This window comes from Filicampus tigris, chromosome 4 (genome assembly GCF_054856515.1).
Source record: "Filicampus tigris isolate MCC_2025a chromosome 4, RoL_Ftig_1.0, whole genome shotgun sequence".
NCBI lineage: Eukaryota > Metazoa > Chordata > Actinopteri > Syngnathiformes > Syngnathidae > Filicampus > Filicampus tigris.
The window spans coordinates 23,678,894-23,701,007 of record NC_141220.1 but is presented as its reverse complement, the minus strand read 5'-3'; the positions used below and the strand labels follow the sequence as shown (position 1 = coordinate 23,701,007).

Sequence of the window (22,114 nt, the reverse complement as noted above, 5' to 3'; positions counted from 1 at the left end):
TTTTGGGGTTGATTTCCTCTGATGAGTTGACTCACCAATTTTAACTCTTAAATTCAAACTTTACTAGAGTTTCGTTAGTGTCTACATTAATTTGGTTTTACACACTGCCGGTTCTAGACAGTTTTACCTGGGTAGGCAGAAGGTTCAATTGGTAAGGCAGCCATTATAACACCCCACACAAATGCACGCACACACATAGATGTCACATTATGAGATTGAAATTGATTTGGAAAGTAGTTTTTCACATTTGGAGCTCAAACTACGAGTGCCTCACTATATCACATTGATGATATAATATAATGTAAGAATATTTTTGATCCAAAGCGGCCATAGTGGTGACTTCAGGGTAGTCTGAAAGGTTACACAGACGACGTTGCCGAATCTCCCTCAAGGCTTCAATTATGACTGAGAGCTCGACTTGACTTGCAGCCAATTGAATCAGGCTGACGGCATGTTGCTTTAAGTCTTTCATGCCAATACCAAACTTGCTGATGTGTCTCATAATCTGAATTTGACAACACTAAATGCCTTCGGATTTGGAAACCAGTGGCTCAAGGTGATATGATTTGAATCTTTTCTTTTTTAGGATTGTTTGCAGCCATTGAGTATGCAGGCTCTCCCTGCCCAGCCAGAGAGTCTTTGTATTGTTGAAATGGGAGGGGTTGAGAAACAGGACGAGCTTGGAGAGAAAGGAACCATCGGCTTCCTCTACCTCAACATTGGGCTTCAGGTATGACGTATCTTTCACATCAGCCGCAATAAAACAATAAATAAACCAATTTCTGCTGACGTATTGCAATAATATCATAGGATAACTCTCAAACAGTGGTCATCCTACTGCTGTAATATTGGAAACACCCTACCGTGGCAGTCTAGAACTCTCAGTGAATAGATCTGATGGTTCCATCATGCAGTATGATTACTTTTGTAGCTCTTCTTGGGTCCCATGTTCAAAAAGCATATATGCAAGAGCGCAGAGAAAGTTGCAAGAGTACATGGAAGTTTGCTGTTTGGTCAGAGCGATGCACATTTTTTCTTCGAAGAAACCACCATACAAACGCTCTAGAAATCACAGCTAACCCTTTTGTAAGCTATTTCTATAGCCCAATTCAGTGCACCAACACAGCAATATTAATGGTAGCATTTATTGCAGTTATCTCAATGAAAGCCTATTTATCATTTATTTATACATTTCAGCCCTTGTCATTGAGCAGCGTCTGTGTGTATTCTCTGTGGTAGAATGGTGTACTGCTGAGGACCGTCCTGGATCCAGTCACCGGCGATCTGTCTGATACCAGAACCCGCTACCTGGGCTCACGACCTGTCAAACTTTTCAGAGTCAAGATGCAGGGACAGGACGCTGTATGTCTTTGAAAATGTTTCAAAAACACACTGTATTTATTACAAATTATGTATGAACAGTATACTAAGTCAAACTGTCCCTTATCTTCATCAGGTTCTTGCCATGTCCAGTCGCTCCTGGCTCAGCTACTCATATCAGTCTCGTTTCCATTTGACCCCTTTGTCATATGAGACCCTGGAGTATGCCTCAGGCTTTGCCTCCGAGCAATGTCCGGAAGGCATAGTGGCCATCTCCACCAACACACTTAGGTATAGATGTTCCTTCCTGCGCTTGAAGAAAGATTCCTACCCATCCCGGCGCTCATCATCACCTTCCTTGTTCTGATTTTGACAGAATCTTGGCATTGGAGAAACTTGGAGCTGTCTTCAACCAGGTGGCTTTTCCCCTGCAGTACACTCCCAGGAAGTTTGTGATACACCCAGAGACCAACAACCTAATTTTGATTGAAACGGACCATAATGCCTACACCGAGGCAACCAAAGCTCAAAGGAAACAACAGATGGCTGAGGTATGAAAAGAGCATTTTTTGGGGTGAGAGTATGAGCAAAGGGAGTAATAATTATAGCCAATCGTTGGGGCATGGCAAACATCTGCTAACACTTAAAATCACGGAAAGGTAGATTAACATTGCAAAAGTGATGACTTTGGAAGCATGATTTTGATAGATGTTATGGTGCAGTTGTGGATCACATGACAGGATAGACCACTTTATTCCAGGAACTTCCTGTGAACCAAATTTTGTGCTGCCTGTTTTTGAACAATAATGGTAGCCTCACATCGCCACAGACGTTTACAGCACATGTTTACTGTTCAGTGGGCTACCACTGATGAGCAGCCAATCATACTCTGACGAGTCCATTTTTGTTCATAAAAAGTCTGGTTCTAAGATAACCTTGGGGAAGAGAAGAGACAACAGGAAGATGGCTTATTCTTAGAAATCCATTTTCTCCATCTTAACTACAGCTATTGAAGTGTGCAACAAATTTTGATGGGGCTTCTGTGCAAATCAAATAAAAACAAAATAATTTTTCAATCCCAATAGACTGTTCCTCGGGACTAGAGCCTACTAAGAATCTTTTTAGTTACCTAACTACTGAACTTGGTGTTGGAGTTGTGTCATTTGTGGCATAATTTATAAGACCAACTGGTAAATAATTTCATGTATTTCTGAGTGACACTGACGGTAGTAGTATGGCTGGCTGCAAACAGTTACTGGAAAATTACGTAACTCGTGTACTCTTGAGATGGTCACCATCGTTCTAGCACAGGACAAAGGAAAATAAATTCCAAACCCTGTTTTGTTCAGTTCAAGTTGCCATACTGCTACTTTGTGTATTGACTCATTCCTTCTGCACCAAACCATCATCTTCTAAACATTCACTCTGGACGTGATCTGACTTTTTAAAAAAAAGTTTTAACCTCAGTAGAAAGTGATCTCCTACAAATGGTTAATAGCTCACTGCACTGGCATTAGGTATTTTTCCAAAGTCACTAAAGATAGCTGCCATTAAGCCACTCCTAAAGAAAAATGACTACAATACAGAACTTAAACATTAATTATCACAGCTATACAGATGATACACAACTTTATGTGTCCGTGTCACCAAACAACTGTAGCCCGACGGACTTACTGTGTCAGTGTCTGGAGCAAATAAACACCTGGATGAGAGAGAAAAGATGAGACAAAGAAAAGAACTACTGAGTGTTTACAAATCCCAGATTGGTTTAGGCCCAGAATACATCTATAATATGTTCAAAGAATATAAACCCAGCAGGGCCTTCAGATCCAAGGACTCAGGTCAGCTAGTTCAGACCAGAGTCCAGACTAAACATGGGGAGGCAGCATTTAGCTGTTATGCTGCAAAAAAGTGGAACAAACTGCCAGTGGAGATTTTCACCAAATGTAGACACTTTTAAATCCAGGTTAAACATTTCTGTTCTCATGCGCCTATGCATGAAATCTGCAGGGTATTTTTTATTCTATTTTTTTATCTTGCTTTTAATCATTTTAATCTAATTATTCTTTGCGATTGTGATTTTTGTCATTGTGTTTTATTTCTCTTTCTGTAATGCTTTTGACGTTTTATGTAAAGCACTTTGAATTGTCCTGTGCATGAAATGTGCTGTACAAATAAACTTGCCTTGCCTTGCCTAAACATGTCAAAATGTATAAGATACTTAAAGGGGAAAAAGCATGGGAGGCATGTTCGGACATGGTTGCATTTTTAAACTCATTTACTATGCGTATGATAAAGACTCCCTGATGTTATCTGGTGTTGTCTCTAGTTGAACAGATACTTCTTTATATTTAACAAAGATTTTAAATGGGACTGAACATACGTATTAAGAAGAACATGTAGCAGCAGATAAGACTATAAAACTGTCCTTTGATCTTAAACTTGTACCCTGCTTTTGTAGCCTCAAAACAAGTTGATCTTTAAAAGTCAGACTCAATTTCACGCTCGGCTTTTTAGCGAACTTTGCATTTCATTGAATAACCTTGCAGCGTCTTCAGCTTCCAACTGATGCATTTTGTCCGTTGTTGCTCGTGTGCATGCAGGAAATGGTGGAGGCTGCAGGTGAGGATGAACGAGAACTGGCCGCTGAGATGGCAGCTGCCTTCCTCAATGAGAATCTCCCAGAGGCCATTTTCGGTTCACCAAAAGCTGGTGCTAGGCAGTGGGCCTCGCTGGTGCGGCTGGTCAACCCAATTCAGGGTGCAACACTGGACCAAGTGCAGTTAGAGCAGAACGAAGCTGCGTTCAGGTATGCGTTGCGTGTTTCAGCCGTAACTCCAGATTGACTTATTTTGACAATCCAGAAGGATGGAAAGAGCTTAATATACCCATGGCCCATTTTAATGAATGCACTGTTTTTGTTCCTAGTGTTGCAGTGTGTCGTTTCCACAATGCAGGGGAGGACTGGTTTGTCCTGGTGGGTGTGGCCAGAGACATGATCCTCAACCCTAGATCAGTTGCGGGCGGCTTCATCTACACATACCGCCTCACCGGTGGCGGGGAAAAGCTCGAGTTCGTGCATAAGGTGGATTTGAGTTTTCTGACTATTAGAAGTGTCATTTTTGGGTTGTTGTGCTCTTTTTAATCACAGTAAGGCTGTGTAAACACGCATATATATATATATAAAAAAAAAAAAAAAAAGATACAGCGTATACCTTTGGCTGTTTCTGGATGCTATTTCATATCACACCACCTCGTCAACGCAAGTGAGCTTTGATCATCCAAAGAGACCAGTTGGTGTAACTTTTCAATGTAAAGTTTGTGACGTTGCTTTGATATCAAGTCATGGTATAAAGACCTAAAAGTTTGAAATAACCTCACGCACACAGATGTCCCTGCCTTGGGCTTCAGTACTCGCTCTTAGGGCGATTCCCATGGAACAAACGAACCAATGGCGGTGATTAGGATATGATTGAGCCTCATATTTTCTTTGGGTGCATCGTGGTGTTAGCCACTTCCAACGTAGAGCCGTACAAAGTTTAAACAAATGAGCTTTGGCAAACTCAAAAGTTGCTTTAAATAACCACAAAGGTTTAAATGTTCTTACAATTGATTTCTATGTTGTCATTTCCCTTTAGATTTACCTAAAAGGGAAATACTGCCCTGCTTTTCTACATTTCGTCGCTGTCATGTGAAAAACACACACAAACACAAAAAAAAAACAAATTTCTTATTTTTACATGAAACATGTTTCCGCGTTACAGACATTGCATTAAAGTGAACATTTAAAAAAGTTTCCAAAATTGGAGATGTGTTTTTCACAGGACAGTGACGCTTCCTTCCTACATTAGATTGTTGCATTACTTCCTATGTGGTATTTATTTTAGCCCCGACTGACACATTTTTTGTTGTGTGGCTTTCTCGGGCTTTCCCCTCACTATGTATGTTTATTCAACATCGTCTTGACCCAGAATTGGGGGTCTAGTTGCATTTTAAGCACCGTTGTCAGGTCTACCACAATGGCACGTACTAGACATGCAGAGAACGTAAAACACATTTGTCTTTGAGATAAACCAAAGTGCAAAGCATAAAGGTTAATCAATTATAAAAACAACAAACTAGAACAAATGTCAAAATAATAGTATTGCATGCGGTGTGAATAAGGTAGAAAGATCATAAAACATATGAAGGCGCTGAATGCGTCAAGTGTGCTGGAGTGAGAAGAGGTTGTTGTGTACGAATGTTCACATAATAGTCACTTTGCTGGTTTGGTGTTGAGCACAGTGATCCAGAGAAAGCAAAGGAGAGCATTGTTTCAGGAGATTAGAAAGAAAATATGTGAAAGGTCAAGGCCAATACAAGACCATCTCCAAGCAACTTGACTTTGGCTTCCAGTGACGACAGTTGTACATATTATTCCAAGGTTTAAGTTTCACGGGACTGCGGCCAGCTACCCTGGATGTGGCCACAGGAGTAAAAAGGATGACAAATCAACAATGGAAAATACAAATGTTAACTGAAGAGCCCAAACAACCTCCCCAAAAAAATTAAAGGTGAACTTCAAGGTCAAGTTACATCAGTATCAGATCGCTCAGTATGCCATCGTTTGACCCGAAGTGGACTTCGTGGGAGATGACCAAGGGGGAGACACACCACAGTTGAAAGCAAATCATAGTAGACTGGAATTTTCCACAACCTGTTGACAAGCAGCAAAGCTTATGGGACAGTTTCCTTTTGAACAGATATTCAAAGGCACTTAAACTATGTTCGGAAACAAAAATGGAGCCTACCAAGAAAAGAACACTACTGTGAAACATGGAGGCTGCACGCTTATATCCCGAGGCTACCTAACCGTGCTCGACACAGTGTCTTGAATCTGTGCAGGATACAATGACATTCTAAGACTATTTGACAGGTTGACAGATGTGTTTCTATGAGTCCTGATCTAAATCCAGTTGAAAATCCATGGAAGGAGCTGAAACATGCCATTCGGAGAAGGCACCCTTTAAACCTGAAAAAACTGGAACGAGCAGTGGGACAAAATATCTAATAACAGTTGCATACGTCTCACGGATAGTTACAGAAATTGTTTGACTGCAGCGATTCACTCCTATGCTCTTCAAAATATCGACATAATGACATGCTGAGTGAGTGCCTGTGTGAGCTCTATGCTTTATGCTGTTTTGGTATTTCACTGGGAGGGGGGGGGCGGCCTCATTTCAAGTCTTGATGATGATATTGAGACAAGAAGCCGGTAATCGGGAGAGGCTTTACTAAAGGCGTACTTCTCTCTGACTTGGGTTTCTCTGTTAATCCTAAAGACGATTCTGAATTACAAACTTCTATCACATGTACAAAAATAAATGTCACAATATTTAGCTGACACAGTGTGGGTTGCCATTTGTTTTAAAAACTGTCAGATATTGGCAACCAGGGTATTTTCATATTTTATCAGAAGCTGGCTAATCATGTTGAAAATGCTAATCTCTTATCTTTCCGACAGACCCCAGTAGAGGACGTGCCGTTGGCCATCGCTCCATTCCAGGGGCGGGCATTGGTGGGAGTTGGAAAACTCCTGAGAATTTATGATATGGGCAAAAAGAAATTGCTGCGCAAGTGTGAGAACAAGGTAAGTGGCCTACTGCCGCGCAGTATTTAGCAGCGTTCGGCGAAAGGTCGTCAATCATCACCCCATTGGACGCAAATGATCAAAATCAAACTTTACATTCCCTTGCAATGCTACACTTTTCCTAGTATTGGTAGTCCTCAACATCTTATGCACAACGCAGAAGCAACTACTTTACATGTGGTAACACATTAATGGGTTTAAGTTGAATTTTTTCAGAGTGTCTTCTTCCTCTTTTTTTTTTTTTTTTTCTCCTTAGCATGTTCCCAATCTGGTGACTGGCATCCACACCATCGGCCAGCGCGTGGTGGTTTCTGATGTACAGGAGAGTCTCTTCTGGGTCCGCTACAGGCGTAACGAGAACCAGCTCATTATCTTTGCCGACGATACTTGTCCTCGCTGGGTGACAACGGCATGCCTGCTAGACTACGACACCATGGCCTCCGCTGACAAGTTTGGGAACATCACCATTGTGAGTAGCGGACTGTAAAGCTGAAGCGGGGCACTCGCATCACATGACTTGGACCCGACTCGACTTAAGTCACTCATTTTTACGACATGCGCGGCAAAAATTTGGAAAAATAAAACTGAAAGACTCGACTTGATTTTGACTTGAACTCCGTGACTTGAGAAGTTATTCTCTTTACTCGGTAAGAGACACATCTACAATTAACTAAACTTGATGTCAGTGAATGCATCATTTGAGAAGACAAAGGGATAGATGAGCGATAGACGCCATGGAGAGTGTAAACGTGAACCTCTGCCCTTTTTCAAAAAACATTTAAGCATAGACAATATACACTGCCAAATAAGACGGATGTACTTCTCCTCACGAGGACCAACGAAACCTTTTTGATGATATTTGATGTGACGGGGCCCCTGTAAACGAATTCACATCAACTTGATAAAGTGACAACCTGCCAAGTGCAAAAAGTTAAAGCCTCCCATTCACCCTTTTACACACACAAATAGATTTAGGAAGCAGATTTGTACCAAAAACAATATATGTGGGTTTTAAATCTGATGATTATACGCGTTTGCTTTTTCATGCAATTCAACGATGATTGATTTCCTTGCGTAAACAAACGTTGGATATAAATGCATATTAACAATCGTTTATTTGCGAATATGCCAATTTTGTCATCGTTGAGTTTAATAATCATAATCGTAACCAGCCAGTCTAATCTTTCTCCCATTGTCTGGTGCCCCCAATACAATACAAGCATGCAAAATACTTGACATAGATTGCGCAACAATCTGAGATTTTTCTCAGCGGAGGAGCACACCGCTCTTGGTGTATGCAATTTATGTATTGGCCTATACTATTAGCAACAAAAATCCCCCCCCCCCCCCCCCCCATCCCCCGCCCGCCCCATTTGATTCACCCACTTGCATGCTCCATTTACATTTCAGGTGCGTCTCCCTCCCAACACCAGCGATGATGTGGATGAGGATCCAACAGGCAACAAGGCCTTATGGGACAGAGGGCTTCTCAATGGAGCATCACAGAAGGTAAGATCGAAAAGTCAGTGTCATGTAGAGCGCAACCCCCACTTGATTTTAAACTTTAGGAGCATATCAAGGCCATGGTGTATGAGGAATGCACCATGAAATGATGTATGAAAAAAATGGCCTGCAAGAAAAAAAAGAAAAAAAATCAAAGCTGAGGGGGAAAAAGTGCTTGGAGAAAGGGGGGGGAAGAATAAATCAAATAACTAACATTAAGTCACACGATGTATGCCCGTGTCAACCTCATTTATTGGTCAGCGTGCCTTAATTTACTATATTTAGAACATATTTAATATCTTACTTTTTTTTTTTTTTTTTTAAATCCACATCTGGACCTGTGGATACGTGCTCTTGTTTCCTTCCGTCCGATCTTTGCGACATGGACAAAGAAAAACCCTTAAATCGATTTACAGTGAGCAAGCATGATGATGTTTTGGTGGAAGTGCAAGTTTTCATCAGACAGCGACACATACTTATGTACTCCAATTTTCACCGCACCTTTGCAACCCACCACATTTTTACCGGCCGACCACACACACACACAACCGGATGGCTCGGAGTCACCGGCACGCGGCTGAGTCACGCTTGTGCGACCGCTTACGTGTGTGTTTTCCAGGCTGATGTGATCGTCAACTACCACGTAGGGGAGACCATCTTGTCCCTGCAGAAAACCACGCTGATCCCGGGAGGGTCAGAGTCCCTGGTCTACACCACCCTGTCTGGAGGCATCGGAATTTTGGTCCCCTTTACTTCACATGAGGTCAAAGCCTGCTGTCATCTGTCAGTCTTTTCATTGTGTTTTGCGTGCCAGTTATTCATCATGTAGCACTTACTTCTCTTTGCCCAGGACCATGACTTCTTCCAGCATTTAGAGATGCATATGCGCTCTGAGTTCCCGCCACTGTGCGGAAGAGACCACCTCAGCTTTAGGTCCTATTACTTCCCTGTCAAGGTGAGTTCATCATCATAAGACCTAAATTACACTACACACAAAATGTTTCAGATGTTGGGTTTTTCAGGATTAACCTAAAAATAACACTATAGCCTTTACAGGTCAACTTAATTTGACCTTCTCTCCTCTTAAATGCACAACTGTCCGATGTTTGGGTTCTTTTTGCACGACGTGCTGTTCTCTAACGCGGCACTGGAAGGCAAGATTCACAACAGGTGTTTGATCCGTGAAATGGACCACGGTCAACTCAAGTTCACCTGTGAAGATTATAGTGCATTCCAGGCTCCGTAGCTTTTTTGTGAGCGGCGTAAATCCGTCCGATCTGATCCGATGAGATCTTCAGTTTGGAAACGATTCGGTTGTGACAACCCTAGTTTGCACGTGTCCTCATGCGGTCGTTCTTGTGTGTGTGCGTGTGGCGAAATTACAGAACGTGATCGACGGAGACCTGTGCGAGCAGTTCAACAGCATGGAGCCACACAAGCAGAAAAGTGTGGCAGAAGAGCTGGACAGGACACCACCCGAGGTCTCCAAGAAACTGGAGGACATCCGCACACGCTATGCATTCTAAATGCTGACCTCAAGCTTAGTCCATACACAAATTCAAATGAAAACTCCCGGGGGCTCAAACTTAGTAAAAATGCATTATGTATTTCTCACAACATTGAACTTTACTGTACATGAGCTGAAGAAGAGTCGACTACGGCAATCATGAATCAAAAATCCCCGTCACTAAAAGTAGCCAACTGCATTTTACGGCAACCACAGACGGCGAACACAGCATGAAGATAAGTTGACGGACGGGATTGATCCGTGTGTCCTGTATTTACTTGGCAATGCCGTATAAAGTGTTTGCTCCCTCAGTCGGCGGCACACATCCGTCTCGCGTTCTAAAATAGATGCTACTCTCTCATGTACTGTACATATTTTGGTCTGCGATGTGACCCGAAAACAGGAGGAATTAGCAAGAAGATGGAATTGGAATTTTATTCTGTTTTGGTTTGAGTTTTAACGTGACAGAAAACCCAATGGAAAAATGACATTTGTTTCCTGTCTGCGGTGGTTGATGTTTTTGCCATCATGTGGCATGAAACGTCAGAGAAAATAGATGGGCGGATGAGCGCACAAAGTTGAGTTGTCTTGGTCAGCCCTGTAAATTCCCCCACCTCGACCACAAGCGTTCATGGGCTACGCAACGACAGTTTGTATTGTAAATAAAGTTGGGGTTTTTTTCTACTTGACAAAAGGTTGTCTCTGCACTTTCTTTCCATGTTCAACACCAACCAAGGATTGCTTAAACTTACTTGTCAAACAGTTATTGCTGTAAAAAATGTCAGTGGTGTTACTTGTAGCTGTTAGGAATGAATCAGTTATTGCTCAACTAATAAATGTATGTGAAGAGTATAACAAACAAAAGTAACAAAGTGTTGTGTTACTGACATACAGTCCCCTCCAAAAGTATTGGAACGACAAGATCAATTTCCTTTTTTTTTTTTTTTGTATACTGAAGACATTTGGGTTTCTGATCAGAATATGAGACAAAAGTTAAGTCCATCTTTTATCTAATAGTACATCTAGCTGTGTTAAACAACTCAGGACAGAGCACCTTTTGTTTGCAGTGAGGCCACTTTTCAAGTGAGGAAAAAGGATTGAAATGGACATGATTAAATTGAGGTAAAGTGAATAACATTTGATATTTGGTGGCATAACCCTTACTTGCAATAAATTCATCAAGCCCGCGACCCATTGACTTCACCAGACTGTTGCATTCTTCATTTGAAATGCTTTTCCAGGCCTTTACTGCAGCCTCTTCTCTTTAGTTATTGCAATTGTTATGCCACCAAATGTTTTATGTTATTCACGTTAATTTAACAATGTTGAAGATAATTTAATAATATCCGTTCCAATAATTTTGCCCATTTGACGTGGCTGCCTACAAACAAATTATGCTCTGTCCTGATGTATCTGGATGCGAACGCCATGAAATAATGCAGAATAAGATACATCCTAATTTATTGATTTAAAAAAAAACTTTTGAATGAGCAACATCGCAAAAGTCTTTTCACAGGAGTGTCGCACAAGGGTCAAGAAATAATACAAAGCACCTGACAAATATGTCATTATTCCTCGAATTTTGGGGGAAAGTGCTGATAGTTAATTGTAGTGCAAAAAACACTATCAGGACTTACGAGGGTTAAAATTGACCGACTTATTTTAATTTGTGGCTGCATAAAGAAAAATTGGAAACACTTTTAAAAGTCCAAACTAGGATCATTATCATTTTTAAACTGACAGTGTTGTCTTGTTAAAGGTTATCAGTGTATCACCAAGTCATCCATGCCACTGTTGTTTTGGTGAAAGTGACACGTAATAATTAAACACATGACAATGTTACATTTTCAACAGTAAGCAATTGGCCTCAACTACACTGTGGATAAAAAAACAAATCAACATTGTTAAAAGAGTCTTTGTTTAAATATCAACAAGGCTAGAACCAAAATAATTCCCACTATTAAACTGTACAGTCCACACGCGACACAAAAACAACTTATCTTTGTTGCTTGGGGGGGAAGACAATTTTAGATGATGGCAAAATTTGCCCTGTGGAAAAACAGTTGAAATAGGAACAAGAATTTACATCAAGATGCAGAAAATGGAAACTAAGGAACAGGAAGTGGGGAAGAGATAAAAGGTGACACAGTACAGGTGAGCTGGAAGAATTTATTTATTTTTTTTGCTCTCCAAAGTAAAATTTCAATGATGTTTTTTTTATTTGCTGTGTTTGAACAATTATAGAAAACAGTTCACACATGTTTTAGTGGTTTAGCAAACTATGTCATGAGTCTATACAGTTAGCATGACGCTAGCGCAAAACAGCTGGGGGATGCATTTCTTTCAAAATGGCGGGCTTGGGGTAATTGATGCCAAAGGACTTGGGTCAAGTTGTGCCAAAGGCACAACTTCCCCCAACTTATGATTATTTGCTATATTACTTTATTGTACATTGTACCCTAAAACTATGTGCCATTTTTCGACCAAAATCCATCATACCACGCAGATACAAAAGGAAGACAGAGAGGGTTTCAACTTCTCTTGAGGAGTTGGAAAGTAGTAGGCCGTAGTAAGCAGTAGTGGGCCGAATCTGTTAAGCTATTTAGATGCAGATGCAGTTAGGTCTGACCATGTGTTCATGTGGCGCTAGCTAGGCCTTGTTGAAGCAAATTGGCCTTGGATGATGCTAAACCATTAAATAAACATTCAACAAGTACTTTTGTATTGAATTTGCCTTGCTTTTATATAGCGTTATTGTTTATGAGATTAAAACGATCTTTTTTATTTCACTTAACTGCACAATTTACCCCAGTGATTTTTTTCGACTAATGGCACAATTTACCCCGCACTAGGGGCACGTTGTACCACAAAACCACTTTCTTTTTTTTTTTTTTTTTTTTTTCTAAAGCTATATTTCTCAAACAATGTATTTAAGATCCAAAAAGTGATTGCTCCCGGGGATGCACAACGCGTTAAGTAAAAATTGGCACTACTTACCCCACTCTCTCCTATACCATAAAATATTGGACTGATGAACTGCTGGACAGTGAAATGGACAGTGGGTGTCCGTCTAAGGAGCTTTACCTGTTAGCACTGACTTTCTTTTAATCCTGAAGCCAAGTAAGGTATTTGCTCCAAAGCACGCACGTATTCCCAACAGCCTTTTAACCTTCAACATTTTCCTACTTTTATGCCATAAAGAATCATGTGCTCCGCATCGCACGCATACTTATATTCATACACTGAACCGACCTCAATTGCACTGACCTGAAGTGTTACATGAACGAGTGAATGATGTTTATCATGCTGCTCCGTTTGTAATTTGTTTCTTGATTGGTTTGCCAAGTTAGACTCCTCAAAAGAATGCAGTGTACCATACAAATAATGTTGACGAGGCAAATAGACAATATAATAAAAAATAAATAAAAAAACATTGTGTAATCCTGCTAATTAGTAAGAAACAAATCAAAATATTACCACTTCCCAGAGAAGAATAAAATGACTCCAAAAACATTTTCCAGCATGTGTAGTGGATATGCTACAGTTCTCCTCTGCTTCTTGGCCTTTCTGTTTCGAGTACTGGTCCATGTAAAGAATCGTGTCCAACAAATTATTTGTGTTGGCAAAGAGGGACGACCGTCAAACAGGATCTTCAAAGCGAAGTTAATAGCCCGTTTAGCTTCCACTAACATTTCTATTTTAATGATTTGTATACAAATCGTCGGAGTCACTGGAGTGTCTTCCCACTTATTTCAAGGCGACTATTTGAGAAGCTACGATTGGCTTTGAGTCGCATGCAGTCTTGTGACTGGATGATGCAAGCTGCTGGTTGTTTTGATTCTTTTATGTAATTCATTTTGCCCTCCAACTCGTTGGCTGCTCTCAGTGAGTTTGATAACTCATTTTTTTTTTTCATATGAAAGAGGTGCTCAGTCATATTCTGAAAGAAGACATCATTTGTTTGTAATGAGGTTGACAGTCATGGATGGCCGAGGGAGCTGAAAACGCATGCTTGTGTAACACCAGGTGCTAATGGATCATTATTACTGTGACGTCATTTTCAGTTGGCAGCAAGTGACAAAATGGCCGCCCTCTAGGATGGACAAAAATGGGTGGATTTTTACTACTTAACTCCTATTTTACAAACCCCATTGTAATCAGAATGTCATGTTTAGGCTATTGGAGCTGCATAGAACATATTGTAAAGATTTTTTTTTGGGGGGGGGGGTGACTTGTCTTTTATAAAATCAGGTCAGACACACCAATAACAGTCAACAAATGTTCCTCAATTTTAAAAATGGTAAAAGGTAATCATCAAGACCCACAGTAATGTGAAAAACCTTGATAGCAAAAACAGACAGAAAAATATGGACACAAAATAAATATAACATGACATGATTAAGTCTATGTGTATGTTTAATAAAATATTGAATCCCGTCGGAGAATGGTTGCCGGTCAGCGAAAAGCATGTCTTTGTCGAAACCGGCGCAAAAAAGGTTGGTGACCAATTGTTATCGAGGTTTGTCATTTTCTGTGATGTCACGTGGTCATGTGTGAAAACCATCATGTATTCTCACCAAAATGGATGTGGAAATGTGTAGGCATGTTCTAATCATATAGTGTGAAAGTATTAAAACGAAAGTCGCGATAGTTTTTATTCACGTCGTAAGGTTACCTCTCCTATTTACCTATTTACTATTTACAAAAAAAACACAACCAATTGTCACCAAAATGTACGTACCCGTGGAGAGAAATATCCTAATCATAGTACAATGAAACACGCAATATTTTGGACTATTTTAACGTCCTAAGAGTTAACACTGCGGCGTTAATATAATCCAAAATGCTGCAGGTTTTGTTGCCAAACTTTTCAGACTACGATTAGCGCATACCTACAAGTGACTCCACACATATTTTGGAGTGTTTGCACGCTACGTGGCTCACCTCCACATCTCCGTCTGGCACTTTACGACGCTCAGCGTCACGAGAGTGGAGAATTTAGTGGAGAATTTAGGGAACAGAATTCTGTTGTTTACAAAGCCAAAAGATTTGACTGGTGACATTTTGACCCTGCCACGGGAGGGTTCATTCGAATGTTTTTGTGTGTTCTCTCGCCGGCAGTTCCGCTTAACATTTTTTTTTTCCACAGTCAATAAGAATATAATGTTCAGGAAGTTGTTTGCATGGGACATGTACAGACAGCAACATAGTAAAAGCTGCTACACCGGTGGAGCCCAAAACTTTTACTGTACTTAGGCTCAATACCAAGAAAAGTACACAGTTACCCTCTGACCGTATTGCTTTTTAAATGTATTTATTTTGATCTTTCAATCATTTACATTTGCTATTTGTAGCAAAACTTGTAAAACTACAAGACATTTTTTTTTGTGCCAAGCAATCCCGCTGGCGGGAAACGGAAGAAATGTACAATCTTGGAGATTTCCATCGGCTCCGACACGAATGCTGAAGACCTGAAGCCAAGCCAAGTGATGCATAAGATCAGCTCCGTTGTTTTCCTTGGACGCGGCGCCTATTTTGCAGCTCGACGCATCCAGAGAACGAGCAAAAAGGGCACGTGTTTATTTAGGCAAGAGACAGAAATCTTGGACGAGATGGAAAATGATGTCTCACAAAGCCGAGGGCCATCAAAGTATGAGAGGCTGAATATCAGCGATGAATGCAAATAAAGGCCATATGTGCGCTTTCTGTCCTTCAAGCTTCAGCATGAAATGTGAACTGATTGTCAATTGATTTCCCTAAAAGCACACTTGACAAAAGCTATTCATAAAAACATTTTTAAAAAAGACCATCCGTGATTGTGGCACTGAGCAGCTAAGGACAGTTAATTTCTGGTACAAACGACAAAATGAAATCTTGGCGCCAAAACTAAGAGCAGTGAATAATAACATAAATCAATTATCGCCGCTTGTCCCATCACGGCCCGACGACGTGGTGGAGATTGGAATGTGGAAACCGAGTCGCTACACTGAGTCACTCGCGCAGTTTGTTTGACACCGTTTTGTTTTTTGCGCCGGATGACCTTGCTGCAACCATTCCGTTTTTTTGTTTGTTTTTTTCTCCCCCCATTTCGCCTCTCATTCCAAATACATGCATTTTAGATGAATTGAAGATTATAAATTGTTCAAAGATGTGAATTTGAACGGGAATAGTTTGTCAACAGCTGCCATATGAGAAGCGACCGGTCCAGGATTTACGACCCCGCCTCTTGTCAGTCAAAGTCAGCTGCGACTGATTGGCTTGTGGCTCAGCTATGAGTCCGCAATCCTAATGAGGACAAGAGCAATAGAAAATGGATGGATGGATGCCTTGCGCATGAAAAAAAAATGGGAGCAAAAATGTTGCCGTTTTACTGCCGTTGTGTATGCTAACTGTGTCCGTCTTAGCATCCGTACTTTCATTCAAATTATCAAATGATTTGGTTGTTTTTCCACAAGTGAATAAGTGAGCCCCAGATATGACTTTATTTTTATTATTTTTTTTTTTTTTACCTTCTGAGACACATTGTGTAATGAAAAGCTCATAACTTTTTATCAGAAAGGGCTGTGGGTGTTAGTAATTACGACAATAATGACCCGCACGCGCCACATTATCACTTATCGCCTATGTTACTTCTTAATTTGTCATAAATTGGCCGCACAATCATCACTGTTACTCAAATTAAACAGGCCAACTTTTTTTTTTTTTTCTTTAAGCGTACGTTTGTCTCTGTGTGCGGTAGTCTAAGCGCATGATGACTGTTCATGTTGTAATCAAGGGCAGCTTGGGGAAAACGTGTTACAACATGTTAAAAAGGAATTTATTTTAAATGTTGGGGGGTAGGGGTGGGGGGCTAGCGGGGAGAGATTCAGAAAGTAGTGTTAGTTGCAAACATCCGCCCTCCACTCAACTACACACGAACATCCCTGAATGTGTGCTATCTGAGTACAGTACTCATGTTTTTGTTTTTCTTTTAAAGCGGAAGTCAACCCAAACCTTTTTTTTTTGTCAAGATTATGTTCTATGCAAGGCCACTGGTTGAAACAGGGCATTCTGATAAATATCGCGTTTGTGGAATAAGTGTTAGCCATCTCCGCTGGCGGCCATTTTGTCACTTCTGTCGACTGAAAATGACATCACAACTGCTCTGGTAACAACCAATCACGGCTAACCTGTTTTCTGAAGCTGAGACGTGATTACTCATATTGCACAAACGCAATATTAATCACAATGCCGTGTTTCAACTAGTAGGCCTGCTGGGAACATATGTTTGGGTCGATTCCCGCTTTAAAATGATGGTCCCACAGCAGTTTATCGATCCATCCATCTTGTGTAGCGCTTATCCTCATTGGGTTCGGGGGCGGTGATCTGGAGTCTATCCCAACTAACTTTGGGCAGGATACTGATCCATCCAGCCATCCAGTCTCAGGGCACATTCTTTATGAACAAACTATTCACCCCAGAGTCTTCAATGAAGTCAAAATGCATGTTTTCGGAATGTAGGAGGAAACCAGAGTACCTGGAGAAACCGCACGCAAGCACAGCACAACATCCAAATTCCACATGGGAGGGCCAGAGCCAAAATTCTGTGAGGCACACGTGCTACAATTTCAATATGCTGCCGCTGCTTGCAGCAATATATTGCGTACAAAATTAGGAACGTCCCTTGAGCACAGTGGGAGTCATCATGAAGATGACTCATTTTGAAGATAATAATTTTGTCAGGAATGACTAAGCAAATATTACACAAGTCAAAAGGAGTAACTAGGTCATCATCCATGCCTTTGTTACATCACGGCTAGATTACTGTAATGCACTTTATTTCGTAGTCATAACGTGTAGGCATGTCCCTCGAACGTCTCCAGTTGGTCCAAAATGCTGCTGCCCGCCTACTAACTGGAGCTCGGAAGATCGAGCCCGTAACGCCAATTCTGGCTCTCCCTTCACTGGCTCCCAGTGCATTTTACGGTTCAATTTAAGATTCTCCTATTTGTCTCTAAGTCATTAAATGGCCTGGCCCCGGCGTAGACGTCCGAGCTCCTCCCCCCCTACGCACCTTCCCGCAGCCTCAGGTCTGCGGACCAGGCGCTGCCCGAGGTGGCCGAGGACCAAGCGGAGCCTCAGAGGGGATCGCGCCTTTTCGGCTGCTGGTCCTTCCCTTTACGATGACCTCCCATTGGATGTTAGGCAAGCCCCCTCCCTGTCCACTTTTAAAACCCGGTTGAAGACACATTTGTATTTGCTGGCTTTTGATCAGACCTGAAATTTGCTAAGCTACAAGACTGCTCCTCTGGACTGTGGCTTAACTCCAGCTGAACTGTTGATCGCAAACTATTCCCAACACTGCCCTTCCATAGATAGGTCAAGCGGGAGGAGGAAATAAAAACAAAACTGGGAAATCTTAAATGGAAACCAAAACAAGGCCATGATGAGTCAACTAAAACCCTCAAACCACTTGCAAGAGATGATGTGACCATTCTCGACCAAAATTCTTGGGTCAGAGAGTCCACTCTTCTTCAACAAGTTGGACCAAGATCCTATGAAGTGAGGACGGAGCAATGACAAGTGCTAAGAAGGAACTGTTGCAACCTTCTAAAGACGAAGGAGACCTTCCAAGGGACATATTGTGATCATCTGGTTGCGAAAGATGCTGTGTCATGAGAAGTCACAGTGCTGGACTTGGAAACGGACGGACAAGGGAAAATGTGGACCAATAACGGCGGACTCTGTATCGGTCCATCGCGGTGAAGAAGGAGCTGAACCGAAAGGCGATGCTCTCGATTTACCGGCCCATCTACGTTGCTACCCTCATATATAGCCACGAGCTGAGGGTCGTGACCGAAACGATAACATCCTGGATACAAGTGGACGAAATGAGTGTCCTACAGAGTGTCCGGGCTCTCCCTTAGAGATAGGGTGAGAAGTCTGGGAGGGATTCACAATCGAGCCACTGCTCCTCCACATTGAGAGGAGCCAGATGAGGTGGCTCGGGCATCTGATTAGGACGCTTCCTGGACGCATCCCCGGTGAGGTCTTCCGGTAGGAGGCGCCGGGGACGATCCAGGACACGCTGTAGAGCTTATGTCTCCTGTTTTGTTTTTTTTTAAATATATGCGTAATGTGTTTATCAGAGCTGGGCATCTTACCAAAAAAATCCACGGTCCATTCATCGGCTACCACTCCGCCGTCCGTCTATCCACCTTTTTGTCCAGCCTGAAAAAATAATAATCGCCTGTAGGCCGGTCCGCCTATGGTTTTAATCGGGCTTCCGTTAGCGTTTACGACTACCAATTTCACAAACTATCACTCACGCACCCCCGGAAGCTAGTGGAAGCAGTTTGAGCAAAAGACTTGGCGGGTGCAAGACTGAACTGGTACATTTGCAGCTCCATTAGGACGTGTTAACGCGACGGGGCAAACATAAAAAATAGGCAAAATAACGCTCACGTTTAAAGTAGAAATGAACTGAGTTATGTTTTTTGACACGGAAGTCGCTACGGCTTCTTCTACTACTTCCGGCACATACTGTAGGTCAATCAAAATAATTCTTAAATCTTATTCGGACCAACATTTTTAGTGTCCATGAAAACAGCGCATCTGATCATAATTTTAATCCGACATTTTGTCCATGTAAATGTAGCCAGTGTGTTGCTACCCAAAACAATTAAACGGCATATAAAAGCGGATAGCAGTTTTCCATCTCATCGGAGATCTACTCCAATCCGTGACACAATTGCAAAACACAAAGGCAACAAAACCCCCAGGCTCTAAGCAGGCAGCACAAGCGGTCTTTGTACTCTCATCCGAGTGTTTCTCACAAATTTCTTGAATTAGAAAATTCCAAATTGCATCAGTAGCAGCAAGCTGTGAAAATGTCTCTGCATTGCTTCCTCGCAGTTCTGCCTGAGCAGGCCGCTCTCGATCGTTACGTTGATGTTACTAGTTGGAACATGAAATGAAAACTTGAAGGGAGTCTTGTAAAGAAGAATACTGGAGAAGAATTACCTCTCAAAAAAAAAGCTGCATCAAAAAGCAACGTTCTCAGTTCGCAAAGATAAATTGGCCGGAAATGTGGCTTGTTCCTCTTAATTTTTTCCGCAACATCTCAAGTAATTGAAACACATCCAAAGAATATTGCATAACATATTCAGTATCCAACTAATTTATGTCTTAAGATTTGTTGAGGTCAATGATAGCTGTACATTCAGTAAAGGCTGATCAAGAAAGTGTAACTCGTCTTTTCTGTGGATGTCCCTTTTCTGGGAAAATGTACACAAATCCACAAGACTGCTCGCACAAGATTTAGGGTAAAAAAAAAAAAAAGGGTATTTGTGTTTCATGTGCCGCATAGACGCAGCGTAGCGCATCAATTGCTGTCTCTACTGTAGTATAAACGTTTTGTCTTTTTTGTTAGTCTAATATAATGTGAATTGTCTTGACATCACATATTCCAGAAGAACTATTTTGTTCTGGGTGAGCGCATATGAGGCCAATACTGTGAGGCAGATTTATTTATTTTTTTTTAGCTCAAGGCTGTTGTCCAAATGTTAATTCTCACTAGACTGCTGTTAACGTTGAATGAATCCAATGCCGTCCGTCTCTGGGAAATGTTCAGCACAAAGGATTTCTGATGACATGTCTGTTTCTAGGAAAAGGCCAAGTGTTTCCGATTCTGATTCCCAAAAGAGTAGGGGCATATTTTCGAAATATGTTGCTGTCAGAAAACATTTGTTTTTCCATCCTCACATTACAATTGGATTCTGTTCTAGTTTATGTCCAATCGTTGGGACAACTGCACCTTGAAGCGGAATGTTCTGCCCACTTATGCTTGGACATGACATGCATACAAGTTGTGTTTTGTTAACTTAATACGTTTCGTCGCAACAGGAACCACGGGCAGGGTGGTACGGAGCCCCTAAGGTGACGCGGAATTAAAAAAATAAATAAATAAAAATTTGTGTTCCCTCGCAAAAACTCTGCGTTCCCTCGCAAAGATTTGCGTTCCCTCGCATAAATTGCGAGATAACGCAATTTTTTTGGCGAGGGAACGCATTTTGTTTTAAATGCGTGTTTATGTACTTCCGGGTCCGTTTGGCAGCTAGCCTAGCCTAGCCTCTAATGCGCGGCTGTTTGAGAGACGACAGTACGTCGGAGACGGCCGGCAAGAATAATGGAGGAAGACTTGGAACCCGCCTTGCGCTCAAGAGATGTCCTCTATTGTTTAGCATTCGCTTCAGATGTCTTTCGCTTATTTGGAAACCGTGCTTAATCAAAAACTGATTTTATGTCTTTGTATTTCATGCCAATTTCAAAGCAATTCAATTAAACTCGCACATGACTGAAAACGCTCCCTTTGTTGCTTTTGTTTATCCGGAAAATGACCCGTAAGTAAATTTTAAAAAAATGCGTTCCCTCGCAAAAAACTTTGATCACAATTTCTTGCGAGGGAACGGAATTTTTGCGATGGAATGCAAAGTTGTTTTTTTTTTGTTACTCCCATGTCACCTTAGGGGGCTCCGTGGGGTGGCCATCAGGAATTTCAGGAAAATATTGTACATTTACCCAAACGCTCGGTGTATTTCCGCGCCGGTCCTGGCCATCATGGTCAAGGAAAATAGAATTTGCAAAGGTTTGCAAGTTGCCCGGTTATCCTGTAAAATGTCACCAAACTTTCAAGCGTTCGGCGAGAATCGTTTGGCAAAACGCCAAATGATGCCAAGGAATTGAAAACACTGGGAACCGGTTTTCAACAAGAACCGGTTTTCAATTCCCATCCCTACTCCGGTGACGCCGGAACTTATACCAGGCCGGGGTCATCTAACGGTCACAGATGAGAATTTCCGTACGCATACTCAAATGCTCGGCGAATTAACAGGGATGAAATAGAACAGCAGTTAATTGTGAGACGCTAATGAGGGGCAGGCCTAAGCTAAAAATGTCAGAGCCAAATTTGTGAGCCAGTGGAGACATATGTGTCCAAGTTTGGAGGTCACGCATTCACAAATTACTGTCCACAAGCTGTGTCGGCAACATACTGTAAGCCAGGGCTTAATGCTTTTGAAGTTCAGGATCTTATCCCATGATTCATAATTGAGTTCATTAGCGTAACCTGCCTCAAATTAAATGGGTCTCAACCCAGCGCTACCCCCCGTCCCCCC

General features: G+C 41.6%; 2 protein-coding genes across 5 annotated transcripts in view; both read left to right on the top strand.

Annotated features, from left to right (window-relative positions):
• The window catches only part of sf3b3 (splicing factor 3b, subunit 3), a 58,419-nt gene extending 47,776 nt beyond the window's left edge, over nucleotides 1-10,643 (top strand). For all 3 annotated transcript variants that reach the window (XM_086027457.1, XM_086027458.1, XM_086027456.1), the window contains 12 exons: nucleotides 587-730; nucleotides 1,240-1,362; nucleotides 1,457-1,611; nucleotides 1,697-1,871; nucleotides 3,924-4,129; nucleotides 4,249-4,405; nucleotides 6,824-6,949; nucleotides 7,206-7,418; nucleotides 8,360-8,458; nucleotides 9,072-9,215; nucleotides 9,303-9,407; nucleotides 9,838-10,643. In XM_086027457.1, the coding sequence (XP_085883583.1) occupies nucleotides 587-730; nucleotides 1,240-1,362; nucleotides 1,457-1,611; nucleotides 1,697-1,871; nucleotides 3,924-4,129; nucleotides 4,249-4,405; nucleotides 6,824-6,949; nucleotides 7,206-7,418; nucleotides 8,360-8,458; nucleotides 9,072-9,215; nucleotides 9,303-9,407; nucleotides 9,838-9,978 (1,788 nt within the window). In that variant the 3' untranslated portion in view covers nucleotides 9,979-10,643. The remainder of the gene's footprint in view (nucleotides 1-586; nucleotides 731-1,239; nucleotides 1,363-1,456; nucleotides 1,612-1,696; nucleotides 1,872-3,923; nucleotides 4,130-4,248; nucleotides 4,406-6,823; nucleotides 6,950-7,205; nucleotides 7,419-8,359; nucleotides 8,459-9,071; nucleotides 9,216-9,302; nucleotides 9,408-9,837) is intronic.
• A 1,428-nt stretch (nucleotides 10,644-12,071) lies between these two features.
• il34 (interleukin 34) overlaps nucleotides 12,072-22,114 on the top strand; it is a 70,314-nt gene continuing 60,271 nt past the window's right edge. Inside the window, exon 1 of one of the 2 annotated variants that reach the window (XM_086028376.1) lies at nucleotides 12,072-12,113. The gene's annotated coding sequence lies outside the window, so the exon portion shown is untranslated. The remainder of the gene's footprint in view (nucleotides 12,114-22,114) is intronic. The other variant, XM_086028380.1, reaches the window with a different exon arrangement.